Below are 13,622 nucleotides of genomic sequence, written 5' to 3' on the forward strand. Positions count from 1 at the left end.
CCTGAAAGCAGGTTTCCAAGTCGGATCTGCATTACGCCCAGATTCAGCACTTAGAATGTAAATGGTAAAATCGGGCCCAGAGTGTATCGACAGCACCTTTCGTGTCCTTCAGGCTCCCAAAAGTGCTTTAAGGTCAGTGAATCACTTTTGAAATACCATCATGGTTCTAATGTAGGAAATGCAGCTGCCAATTGATGCACAGCAAGATCCCACAAACAGCAACGTGAGAAATCTGTTCGAGTGATTTTGAAAGAAGCAGAAATATTAACCGGGGCTCAATGAGAGGGTTTTCCCCTTCAAAATGGTGCCATGAGATCTTTTCCATCCATCCGGGAGGTTGGCTGGGGTCCAACATCTCAGTAAGAAGTCTCACAACACCAGGTTAAAGTCCAACAGGTTTATTTGGCTTTTGCTACCAAATAAACCTGTTGGACTTTAACCTGGTGTTGAGACTTCTTAGTGTGTTTACCCCAGTCCAACGCCGGCATCTCCACATCATGTCCAACATCTCATCAGGGAACAGAAGCTTTGATATTTGTTGGACTAATAGTTCTTGGATCTAAGGCATCGGTGAGTTTGGCCTGGGAGTTCATTTCTAACCAATGACACAGTCTTAGTTTCACACAACAGAATTGCTTTAAAATAATGCAACCAACCCAGCCCTTGCTAATTGCAAAGTTTCTGTTGTAGGGTGCACCGTAACAGGCACAGGAAGATAGAGGCTTACTCTGAACTGTCTGAAAGAGCCAGTATGTTTAATATGGTTTAACTGATGCTTGTGGTACGGTAATAGCAAAAGTTCAGGGTCACTTGCCCGATATAGACAGAGTGCAGGAGGTGGAAACGGCACTGCCTTTCAGAGAGGTTAAACAGAGGCCTATCGAACTAGATGGCAAAAATCCCAGAGTGCGAAAGAACAGCCAGGTTCCTCCTGGTGCCATACACAACATTGCTCATTAAGTTCAGAGAATGCAGGAAAACATCCTCGGCATTCCACAGAGGCACAAAGCAATCAGGAGCGGCTGACTCAGGAATATGAACAAAGAACAAAACAGCACAGGAACAGGCCCTTCGGCCCTCCAAGCCCGCGCCGCTCCCTGGTCCAAACTAGACCATTCTTTTGTATCCCTCCATTCCCACTCCATTCATATGGCTGTCTAGATAAGTCTTAAACGTTCCCAGTGTGTCCGCCCCCACCACCTTGCCTGGCAGCGCATTCCAGGCCCCCACCACCCTCTGTGTAAAATATGTCCTTCTGATATCTGTGTTAAACCTCCCCCCCTTCACCTTGAACCTATGACCCCTCGTGAACGTCACCACCGACCTGGGGAAAAGCTTCCCACCGTTCACCCTATCTATGCCTTTCATAATTTTATACACCTCTATTAAGTCTCCCCTCATCCTCCGTCTTTCCAGGGAGAACAACTGCAGTTTACCCAATCTCTCCTCATAACTAAGCCTCTCCATACCAGGCAACATCCTGGTAAACCTCCTCTGTACTCTGTATGGGAACGAAAGGAAGTTCTTGAGTCTATTTCACCAGTCAATGAGATTGTGACTGATTTGCCACCAATCTCCACATGTCCACCTTTCCCCATATCCATTAATACCTTTGGTTTACCATGCACCCCGCACATTCTCTCTTCCAACTTCTTCCGTCAGGCAAAAAGCTACAAAAGTCTGAGGTCACATACCAATCGACTCAAGAACAGCTTCTTCCCTGCTGCTGTCAGACTTTTGAATGGACCTACCTTGCATTAATTTGATCTTTATCTACACCCTAGCTACGACTGTAACACTACATTCTGTACTGTCTCGTTTCCTTCTCTATGAACGGTATGCTTTGTCTGTATAGCGCGCAAGAAACAATACTTTTCACTATGTTAATACATGTGACAATAATAAATCAAATCAAATAAAATCAAAAGGTTAACAAAAATCTATCACTCATTTTTTAATTAACAATTGATACAGCATCAATTCAAAGATAAATTTCTCCCACCTTTTGTGTCTACGACTGTTTATTAATTTCACTCCTGAAAGGGCTGCCTCGAATTTTTAAGTCTATAATTCCTTGCTCCTTGAATTCCCAAACAGCAGAAGGAGTTTCTCTCTCTCTCCCCTATTTGTTCCCCTCAATATCTTGATCAAATCACCCTTAACCTTCCAAGTTCCAAAGAATACAACGCTGGTTTGCGTAGTCCCTCCCTGTAATTAACCTTGGTTAATGTGACTTGGCCATGGTTTCAGAGCGTGCCTGTACCACAGTGAACAAAATGTAAGATGCTTCAGAGAATGGGGCTTACACGTCTCAGTGTGAAGGTGCTGATTGGCGTCGAAGGGAGGCTCACCAGATATGCACCTCGCAGCCTCTTAATAGAAAATCCTGCATTAAAAAGGTGGCACCTACTCTGGCAGTTCCCTGGCCAGCTCCTTTGCGAATCCAAAAGAGAAAATGCTGGAAAATCTCAGCAGGTCTGGCAGCATCTGTGAGGAGGGAAAAGAGCTGACGCTTCACACTGTGTCAAAGGGTCATCTGAACTCGAAACATCAGCTCTTTTCACTCCTTACAGGCCTGCTGAGATTTTCCAGCATTTTCTCTGTCGGTTTCAGATTCCAGCATCCGCAGTAATTTGCTTTTATCTTTTGCGATCCAGTTGCCCTTTCTCTCCCAAACCTTTTAAATTCACCTGGCTTAAATCGTGACTGCATGTTATCCCCACGTGCAGCTGTGAGATTTCTGTCCCTTGCGCCCACTGTCCTGCTGCGAGCCAGGCCTGCTCTCTGCTTCCATCACTGAGCACAGAATCTTCGCTCAAATGTTACTCTGAAATTCCTAAACTTCTCAGGACTACAAACTCTGGTTGGAACTTTTTGGCCGTTCACTCCAGAGGGACCTTCCGGTCCCGCCTACGGTGCACCCCCCCGGGGAACCCCGTTGATAATGGTGGGACCAGATCCCACCGCCAGCCAATGGCAGCCACTCTCGCCACCATGAGACACGCAGCGGGTTGGGTGGTAAATCCCACCCTGTTTCTCCACAAAAATAAATTCAGCTATAATAAAAACAGAAAATTCCGGAAAAACTCAGCAGGTCAGGCAGCATCTGGGGAGAGAGAAACAGAGTGAATATCTCGAGGTCATATTAATCTTTTTATTTCAGATTTCCAGCATCTGCAGTATTTTGATTTTAAATTCGAGTTAAAGCCAGCAACCTGGGCCCAGAGCTCTGCCATTCTCTCCAACTCTCTCTCCTTTAAGATGCTTCTTACAATCCACTGCCCTGACCCAGCCTTTGGCCACCTTCCCAAAGATGCTGCGAGATTTTGTTTGATAATCACTCCTGTGAAATACATTGTGATGTTTTACTGTAATGGCTCTATAAGAATGTAAATCATTGCTGCTGTAACTCTGTCTCCCTTATCTCCCTGCATTACTGCTGACTGTGTGACTATCCTTCAGTGATAATTTGGCTACAGCTGAGTTCCCGCTCTGTGCCGTGATCCATTTCTCCATTACCTGTGATAATCTCCAACTTGACAACCAATGACTGCCTCCACCATCCATTCTGCCTCCTCACTCCACTGGTCATATGGCTAGCAGTGTTCCAGGTTGACTCAACCATGCCTATGTCAAGTGTTTCCCACCATTGTCTCTCTCCTAATGGCTTCCCTCTATCTTAGTCATAGAGGTTTACAGGCCCTTCAGCCCAACTTGTCCATGCCGCCCTTTTTCTTTTAAAATCACTAAGCTAGTCCCATTTACCCGCGTTTGGCCCATATCCCTCTATACCCATCTTACCCATGTAACTATCTAACTGCTTTTTAAAAGACAAAATTGTACCCGCCCCCGCTACTGCCTCTGGCAGCTTGTTCCAGGCACTCACCATTCTGTGTGAAAAAATTGTCCCTCTGGACCCTTTTGTATTTCTCCCTTCTCACCTTAAACCTGTGCCCTCTAGTTTTAGACTCCTCTACCTTTGGGAAAAGATATTGACTATTTAGCTGACCTATGACCCTCATTATTTTATAGACCTCTATAAGATCACCCCTCAGCCTCCTACGCCCCAGTGGAAAAAGTCCCAGTCTATCCAGCCTCTCCTTATAACTCAAACCATCAAGTCCCGGTAGCATCCTAGTAAATCTTTTCTGCACTCTTTCTAGTTTAATAATATCCTTTCTAATAATAGGGTGACCAGAACTGTATTCCAAGTGTGGCCTTACCAATGTCTTGTACAACTTCAACAAGACGTCCCAACTCCTGTATTCAATATTCTGACCAACGAAACCAAGCATACCGAATGCCTTCTTCATCACTCTGCCCACCTGTGACTCCACTACCAAGGAGCTGTGAACCTAGATCTCTTTGTTCTGTAACTCTCCCCACCATTAACTGAGTAAGTCCTGCCCTGGTTCGATCTACCAAAATGCATCACCTCACACTTATCCAAATTAAACTCCATCTGCCATTCGTCAGCCCACTGGCCCAATTGATCAAGATCCCGTTGCAATCCAAGATAACCTTCTTCACTGTCCACTATGCCACCAATCTTGGTGTCATCTGTAAACTCACTAACGATGCCTCCTAAATTCTCATCCAAATCATTAATACAAAGGACAAATAACAGTGGACCCAGCACTAATCCCTGAGGCACACCACTGGTCACAGGCCTCCAGTTTGAAAAACACCCCTCTACAACCACACTCTGTCTTTCTGTCATCAAACCAATTTTGTATCCAATTGGCTATTTCACCCTGGGTCCTGTGAGATTTAACCTTATTGGATCCCCCCTGCTCCCCTCCCCCCGGGATCATTGGATCCCCCCCGGGATCATTAGATCACCCCCCACGCCCCTGGGATCATTGGATCACCCCCCACCCCCCCGGGATCATTGGGATCCCCCCCACCCAACCCCCGGGATCATTGGATTCCCCCCCCCCCCCGGGATCATTGGATCCCCCCCCCCCCCCGGGATCATTGGATCACCCCCCACGCCCCTGGGAGCATTGGATCACCCCCCACGCCCCTGGGAGCATTGGATCACCCCCCACCCCCCCGGGATCATTGGATCACCCCCCACCCCCCCGGGATCATTGGATCACCCCCCACCCCCCCGGGATCATTGGATCACCCCCCACCCCCCCGGGATCATTGGATCACCCCCCACCCCCCCGGGATCATTGGGATCCCCCCCACCCAACCCCCGGGATCATTGGATCCCCCCCACCCAACCCCCGGGATCATTGGATCCCCCCCACCCAACCCCCGGGATCATTGGATCCCCCCCACCCAACCCCCGGGATCATTGGATCCCCCCCCCCCCCGGATCATTGGATCCCCCCCCCCCCCGGATCATTGGATCCCCCCCCCCCCCGGATCATTGGATCACCCCCCACCCACCCCCACCCCACCCGGCCCCCCGGATCATTGGATGCTCCCCCCCCCCCGGATCATTAGATCATCCCCCCTCCCCCCCCGGATCATTAGATCACCCCTGCCCCCCCCCCGGATCATTAGATCACCCCCCCCCCCCGGATCATTAGATCACCCCCGCCCCCCCCCCCCGGATCATTAGATCACCCCCGCCCCCCCCCCCCCGGATCATTAGATCACCCCTGCCCCCCCCCGGATCATTAGATCACCCCCCCCCCCCGGATCATTAGATCACCCCCGCCCCCCCCCCCCGGATCATTAGATCACCCCCGCCCCCCCCCCCCCCCCCCGGATCATTAGATCACCCCCGCCCCCCCCCCCCGGATCATTAGATCACCCCCGCCCCCCCCCCCGGATCATTAGATCACCCCCGCCCCCCCCCCCCGGATCATTAGATCACCCCACCCCCCCAGATCATTATATCACCCCACCCCCCCCCCCGGATCATTGGATCCCCTCTCCAGGTTCAGCAGATCCCCCTTATCATCAGCAGCAAAAACACATCATCTCGCTGCCTGTGTGGATCTTGCTGTGCAGTTTGGGACAACACTGAAGCAGCAGAATTTCCAATACAATTTATTGGCTGCTGCAAAGCGCTTGCCTGAGGATGAGAAAGGCGCTATCTAAATGCAACTTCACACTCGTAACCAAGCTGATGCGCATGCCCAGAGGCGAAGGGCGGGGCCGGGCCTCCTGACAGAGGGTCACGCGCTCCGTGTGCGCGAGGCCGCAGAGCGCCCCACGCGGCGGGGAGGAGGAAGCGCAGATCCAGCAGGAACACCTGGACCGTGCCGCTGAGGTAAAAGTCTGGATTCAGCGCAGTGACAGTGCTGGGGCTGGCTCAGCTGCTGTCAGGCTGAACCCCTGCTCCCTCTCCCTGCCCCGGACCCGGGCCACACTTACTCTGCCAACTCCTTGCCCCTCAAAACTTTCGCCTCCATCGCGAGTCGCTGCCGCTCGAAGTGAGAGATCCCGCGCGCCGCCAGACCCCGCCCACCCAGCGCTCCACCAATCCCCGCCCACCCAGCGCTCCACCAATCCCCGCCCACCCAGCGCTCCACCAATCCCCGCCCACCCAGCGCTCCACCAATCCCCGCCCACCCAGCGCTCCACCAATCCCCGCCCACCCAGCGCTCCACCAATCCCCGCCCACCCAGCGCTCCACCAATCCCCGCCCACCCAGCGCTCCACCAATCCCCGCCCACCCAGCGCTCCACCAATCCCCGCCCACCCAGCGCTCCACCAATCCCCGCGCGCCGTCAGACCCCGCCCACCCGGCGCTCCACCAATCAGCGCGTGGAGCCCCCCCCCCCCCACTGTCAGCTTTCAATCAATCACCGCAGAACGAAAGCCCCACCCCGCCGGTTGCGGCCAATCACCGTCGAGCGTGGAGCCCCGCCCTCCAGGACGTTGCCTGGTATGGAGGGTCTTAGCTATGAGGAGAGATTGGGTAAACTGGGCTTGTTCTCCCTGGAAAGACGGAGAATGAGGGGAGATCTAATAGAGGTGTACAAGATTATGAAGGGTATAGATAGGGTGAACAGTGGGAAGCTTTTTCCCAGGTCGAAGGTGACGATCACGAGGGGTCACGGGCTCAAGGTGAGAGGGGCGAAGTATAACTCAGATATCAGAGGGATGTTTTTTACACAGAGGGTGGTGGGGGCCTGGAATGTGCTGCCAAGTAGGGTGGTGGAGGCAGGCACGCTGACATCGTTTAAGACTTACCTGGATAGTCACATGAGCAGCCTGGGAATGGAGGGATACAAACGATTGGTCTAGTTGGACCAAGGAGCGGCACAGGCTTGGAGGGCCGAAGGGCCTGTTTCCTGTGCTGTACTGTTCTTTGTTCTTTGTTCCCCAGGCCCCACCCCCATTGCCCTGTCCAGATGTTGGCCCCTTGGCCAGAGTCACTGGCCAGCCTGGGCTGGGGATTGCTGATGATTCCCTCCCCACCCTCACTGACTGACCTGCTGGGTATTTCCAGCACCGTAAGAAGTTTAACGACACCAGGTTAAAGTCCAACAGGTTTTGTGCACCCACAGCCTTTGTGCTGTTTTGATATAGCTGGAGGCTTTTGTGGCAGATTTGGAGGAGAGCTGTGTTGTCCCAGGGTCAATGGGACAGGCAGTACGCAAACCTCATGCTGTGCCCCTCACCCCAGATTCCACACTCAGAGGGCAGCGCTCAGGACGCACATGCTGATTCCCTGAGTGTGAGGGCAGCACAGTGGTTAGCACTGCTGCCTCACAGCACCAGGGACCCTGGCTCGATTCCCGGCTTGGGTCGCTGTCTGTGTGGAGTTTGCACATTCACCCTGTGTCTGCGTGGGTTTCCTCCGGGTGCTCCGGTTTCCTCCCACACTCCAAAGATGGTTGGACTGGGCTGGGCACAGTGAGAAGTCTCACAACACCACGTTAAAGTCCAACAGGTTTATTTGGAAATAGGTTCCATCAAGTGAGATTCACCTGATGAAGGAGCAGCGCTCCGAAAGCTCATGATACCAAATAAACCTGTTGGACATCTTACTGTGCTCCAAAGATGTGCAGATTAAGTGGATTGGCCATGCTAGATTGCCCCTTATTGTCCAAAGATGTGTAGGTTAGGGAGATTAGTGGGGTAAATATGTTGGGTGAGGGGGTAAGCCTGGGTAAGAGTCGGTGCAGACTCGATGGGCTGAATGGCCTCCTTCTGCTCTGTAGGATTTCTATGATTCTATATGGCAGTGATTATCAGTACTAAAGGGTTTACTTGCAAAATGCATAAACAGTTTGATTGGATATCCAGGAAGTGGATATGTGCTCTCTGAGGGTTATCAACTAATGGAATGGTAGTCATAGTATGTGAGGGATAATTACAAAAGGAAGGAGAAACATGCATTTATATAACGCCTTTCATGAGCTCAAGATGCACATATAAATAGGAGCAAGAATAGGCCATTCAGCCCCTCGAGCCTACTCCTTCATGACTGATCTCACTGTGACCCCACCTCTGCATTTCTGTCTACCCGATAGCCTTTACTCCACTGTCGATCAAAACTCTCCACTGTTCCCTTGGGGAGAGATTTCCACAGACTAACTAACAGTCACTGTTGTAATGCAGGAAATTTGCAATGACGAATTGTGCACACCAAGCTCCCACAATCATGTGAGTTGACGAGATAATCTGTCCTTTTTATGTTCCAGTTTTTTGACATGTTAACACTCTCTCTGAGTATTTCCAGCATCTGCAGTATTTTGCTTTTATATGCAACTCCCCAGCTTTTGATTTGATTTATTATTGTCACATGCATCGGCATTCAGTGAAAAGTATTGTTTCTTGCGCTCTATACAGACAAAGCATACCGTTCATAGAGAAGGAAAGGAGAGAGTGCAGAATGTAGTGTTACAGTCATAGCTAGGGTGTAGAGAAAGATCAGTTTAGTGCAAGGTAGGTCCATTCAAAAGTCTGATGGCAGCAGGGAAGAAGCTGTTATTGAGTCGGTTGGTACGTGACCTCAGACTTTTGTATCTTTTTCCCGATGGAAGAAGGTGGAAGAGAGAATGTTCAGGGTGCGTGGGGTCCTTAATTATGCTGGCTGCTTTGCCGAGGCAGCGGGAAGTGTAGACAGAGTCAATGGATGGGAGGTTGGTTTGCGTGATGGACTGGGCTGCATTCACGACCTTCTGTAGTTTTTTGCAGTCTTGAGCAGAGCCGGAGCCAGACCAAGCTGTGATACAACCAGAAAGAATGCTTTCCATGGTGCATCTGTAAACGCTGGTGAGACTCAGCTCTGCTTTCAAGTAATGCCTCGGAAAGTTTTATATTTACCTGAGAGGGTTTAGGGGGCCAGCTCAACTTAAAGTTGACAGGCCTTCAAGAAGGAAGCAAATATCTGAGGGAGACAAACATTGGGGTGGAGTGGGCTGTGTAGGAATCATACAACAATGCTCAGGCTTCTTGTTTCAGTGTGGATTTTATTTGCTGTAGCAGCAGCCAGTCTCTGGAATTGTGCAATTCCTTCTGTAAACAATCATATGGCTTTTCCTTAAAGTACAATTGCGTCTCCCCTCATTCCAACTGGTGGAACATACACAAGCTAACTGGATTCAGGTGAATTGAACTGAAGCTGGTGACAACACAATGTTCAGCACCATTCACGACTCCTCAGATACTGAATTCAGCTTGAAGGGCCGAATGGCCTATTCCTGCTTCTAGTTTCTATGAATCAGTCCACGTCCAAATGCAACAAACCCTGGACAATATCCAGGCTTGGGCTGACAAGTGACACACAAGTGCCAGGCAATGACTGTCTCCAACAAGAGAGGATCTAACCATCACTGCTTGACAACTAAAAACTTGAAGCTCTCGACCGTTTCTACTTCGTCCCCATTGATGTAGACAGGGGCGTGTTCTCCACTACACTTCCTGAAGTCAATGACAATCTCCTTTGTTTTGTCTGGGGGCCTGGAATGCGCTGCCAAGTGAGGTGGTTGAAGCCACATTTAAGAACAAAGATCAAAGAAAATTACAGCACAGGAACAGGCCCTTCGGCCCCTCCAAGCCTGCACCGCCCATGCTGCCCGACTGAACTAAAACCCCCTACCCTTCCGGGGACCATATCCCTCTATTCCCACCCTATTCATGTACTTGTCAAGACGCCCCTTAAAAGCCACTATCGTATCCACTTCCACTACCTCCCCCGGCAACGAGTTCCAGGCATCCATTACTCTCTGTGTAAAAAAACTTGCCTCGTACATCACCCGTCCTTCTTGTACAGGACCCATCTGCCCCGGAAGAGACCCCAATGGTCCAGATATCTGAAACCCTCCCTCCTACACCAGACTTATCTTGATAGGCATATGAATAGGCGGGGAATAGAGGAATATAAGCGGTTGGTTTACATAGGTAAATGTGATTGGCGCAGGCTTGGAGGGCCGAAGGGCCTGTTCCTGTGCTGTACTGTTCTTCGTTGACATTGAGGGAGAGATTATTGTCGTTGCACCAGTTCACCAGATTCTCCATCTCTTTCCTGTATGAATTTCTAATTTCTTCTTGAAATCAGACAACAATTCCACTCCTAAGAGTGCTTCAGGTACAAAGTCAGAATCTCAAGTGTCAGTAGACCTGACTCTCCTCAATATATACACACAGCGGAGACTCCCTGATTGGGCAGGCGATCATGGCCTCAGTCAGGGAGCTCATACTCTAAGTGTCCAACTCAAGGGCCTGGTTGAGATCAGTACAGAGTTTAGTGTGCGGGTGGTGATCTGAATTGAATGACCACAGTCACAGTTTGAACTGTTCCCCATGGTCCACCTGCGGAACAACATTTTTTTCTGGCCCATCCTCCAGCAGTGAGGCTTTCTGTGGAAGGTGACAACCTGGGACTGGGTCAGGATGCAGGGTGCAGTTGTTATGTTCGTGCCATTGAGGGGTTGTCAGTCTGTAGGGAGCAGGTTGTGTTCCAGTCAAGAATGTGGGATTCCAGACGGGTGTATCGGTTTTTCAGTGGGTTTTTCAATGGGCATGCTTTGTTCGCTGTCAGTCTGTGCTGGAGGAGGATGTTACACCGGTCTGTGGACATCAGGAGGTTCACTTTGCGCGAGCACAGGGAGCTGTGTTGGTGCCAGAATGGGTATCCACCATGTTTGGGTGATGGTTCCTGACTCGGGTTGGGCATCGGTACCCTGCTGTTGGGGAGACCAGAGCAAGTAAAGCAACGTGCAGAGTGTTAACTCTGCTGCCAGTTTCTAAATGAGATTTACCCTCGTATCTCAGGGTGGAGACAGCAGCCCCCCCCCTCATCGTGGTCCTCCCGCTAAAACAAGTTTCCCAACCTGTGAATGAAACACTGTCATTGTAGACCCTCACACCAGAGCATCAACTGATGTGGCGGACAAAGAAACAATTAGATGACATATTTTGTACAAATTATTTTTTATCGATGCTCAAAACACCAGATCAACGCTGAACTGTTTGTTTGTTGCAGTGAATCACAAGACTCGCAGCTTGGACTCAAATATTACCCGCTATAAGGTGAGGCAATCAGTCTTCCTTCCATGGCTTGTCTTCTTCTCCGAGTCCCGGACTCAGGTCAGTCTGCGGGATAGGGAGGTGGGGTTAGCCTGGGTGGGATGCTACATCAGAGAGTCAGTGCAGACTCGATGGGCCAAATGGCTTCCTTCTGCACTATCAGGATTCTATACAAGGTCAGAAAGGTAAAACAATTTCCAATATCCATCTTATAGTCTAACGTTCAGAACTAACATGAGGACATAGAATCATAAAATCCCTACAGTACAGAAGGAGGCCATTCAGCCCATTGAGCCTGCACCAACAACAATCGCATCCAGTCTCTATCCCCATAACCCCACGTATTTACCACGCTGATCTCCCTGATACTAAGCGTCAATTTAGCATGGCCAATTCACCTAATCCGCACATCTTCAGACTGTGGGAGGAAGCCGGAGCACCCGGAGGAAACCCACGCAGACACGGGGAGAACGTGCAAACTCCACACTGACAGTGACCCAAGCTGGGAATCGAACCCTGGTCCCTGGCGCTGTGAGGCAGCAGTGCTAACCACTGTGCCACCGTGCCGCCACATGGTACATGGGAAATAACAGGACAACTGTGGTTGAACACATCACACTGTACAATAAATAGCAAATGCAAACAAATGCAACCCTCCCAGAGTCAGTAAACACCATGTCTCAGTCAATCTCATTGAAACTCTGTCTCTCTCACGCGGGATTGCAAACTTTTCACTTTTGAAGATCAGGCCTCTGAATTCCCTCTGAAGCCACTCCAACTTGGCCTGTCGCAACGAGGAGTTACATGGACTCGAAATGTTGCCTCTGTTTCTCTCTTCACAGACACTGACAGCCCTCCCGAGCTTACCCAGCATTTTCTCTTTTTATTTCTAATTTCCAGCGTCCGCAGTATTCTGCTTTCATTTGATGTAGATACGAGTGGGGGTTAAGCGGCCCAAGCGTCTGTGGGGAGTGAGGTGAAAGTGATCATTGTATTACTAGATTTAGATGAATAATGGAAAAGGGCAAGGAGCATTATAGAACAAAGAACAAAGAAAATTACAGCACAGGAACAGGCCCTTCGGCCCTCCAAGCCTGCACCGACCATGCTGCCCAACTGAACTAAAACCCCCTACTCTTCCAGGGACCACATCCCTCTATTCCCATCCTATTCATGTATTTGTCAAGACGTCCCTTAAAAGTCACTACCGTATCCCCTTCCACTACCTCCCCCGGCAGTGAGTTCCAGGCACCCACCACCGTCTGTGTAAAAAATCTGCCTCGTACATCTTTAAACCTTGCCCCTCGCACCTTAAACCTGTGCCCCCTAGTAATTGACTCTTTCACCCTGGGAAAAAGCTTCTGACTATTCACTCTGTCCATGCCTCTCATAATCTTGTAGACTTCTATCAGGTCGCCCCTCAACCTCCGTCGTTCCAGTGAGAACAAACCAAGTTTTTCCAACCTCTCCTCATAGCTGATGCCCTCCATACCAGGCAACATCCTGGTAAATCTTTTCTGTACCCTCTCCAAAGCCTCCACATCCTTCTGGTAGTGTGGCGACCAGAATTGAACACTATATTCCAAGTGCGGCCTAACTAAGGCTCTATAAAACTGCAACATGACTTGCCAATTTTTAAACTCAATTCCCCCGGCCGATGAAGGCAAGCATGCCGTATGCCTTCTTGACTACCTTCTCCACCTGCATTGCCACTTTCAGTGACCTGTGTACCTGTACACCCAGATCCCTCTGCCTATCAATACTCTTAAGGGTCCTGCCAGAGAAATGCAGAGAGGTTACGCTGGAACTGTATAAAGTTAGGCCACATCTGGAGGACTGTGTAAAATTCTAGTCACCAAATTACATGCAGGATGTGATTGCACTGGAGAAGATGCAGAGATTTACAAGAATGCAGACAGAAATGGAGAATTTTAGCAAAGGGAAGACATTGGATAGGCTGGGTTTGTTTGCTTTGGAGTGGTGGCTGGTGGGAGATGTACTTGAGATTTACAAAATACTGAGGGGCCGGGATAGAATGGAACAGGAGAACTATTTTCAGTTTCTTTTATTCATTCGTGGGCGTTGCTGGCTGGCCGGCATTTATTGCCCATCCCTAGTTACCTGAGGGGTAGTTGAGAGTCAACCACATTGCTGTGGCTCTGGAGTCACATGTAGGC

The 13,622-nt window shown here is 50.1% G+C and overlaps 2 protein-coding genes across 2 annotated transcripts in view; one reads left to right on the forward strand and one right to left on the reverse strand.

Annotated features, from left to right (window-relative positions):
* mthfd1b (methylenetetrahydrofolate dehydrogenase (NADP+ dependent) 1b) overlaps positions 1-6,426 on the reverse strand; it is a 70,399-nt gene extending 63,973 nt beyond the window's left edge. The window contains exon 1 of the mRNA XM_078234522.1: positions 6,337-6,426. Coding sequence (XP_078090648.1) covers positions 6,337-6,374 — 38 coding nt within the window. The 5' untranslated portion in view covers positions 6,375-6,426. The remainder of the gene's footprint in view (positions 1-6,336) is intronic.
* The window catches only part of LOC144506785 (coiled-coil domain-containing protein 170-like), a 74,499-nt gene continuing 60,938 nt past the window's right edge, over positions 62-13,622 (forward strand). Inside the window, exons 1-2 of the mRNA XM_078233144.1 lie at positions 62-132; positions 6,160-6,232. Coding sequence (XP_078089270.1) covers positions 62-132; positions 6,160-6,232 — 144 coding nt within the window. The remainder of the gene's footprint in view (positions 133-6,159; positions 6,233-13,622) is intronic.

Source organism: Mustelus asterias, chromosome 18 (genome assembly GCF_964213995.1).
Source record: "Mustelus asterias chromosome 18, sMusAst1.hap1.1, whole genome shotgun sequence".
Taxonomy (NCBI): Eukaryota; Metazoa; Chordata; class Chondrichthyes; order Carcharhiniformes; family Triakidae; genus Mustelus; species Mustelus asterias.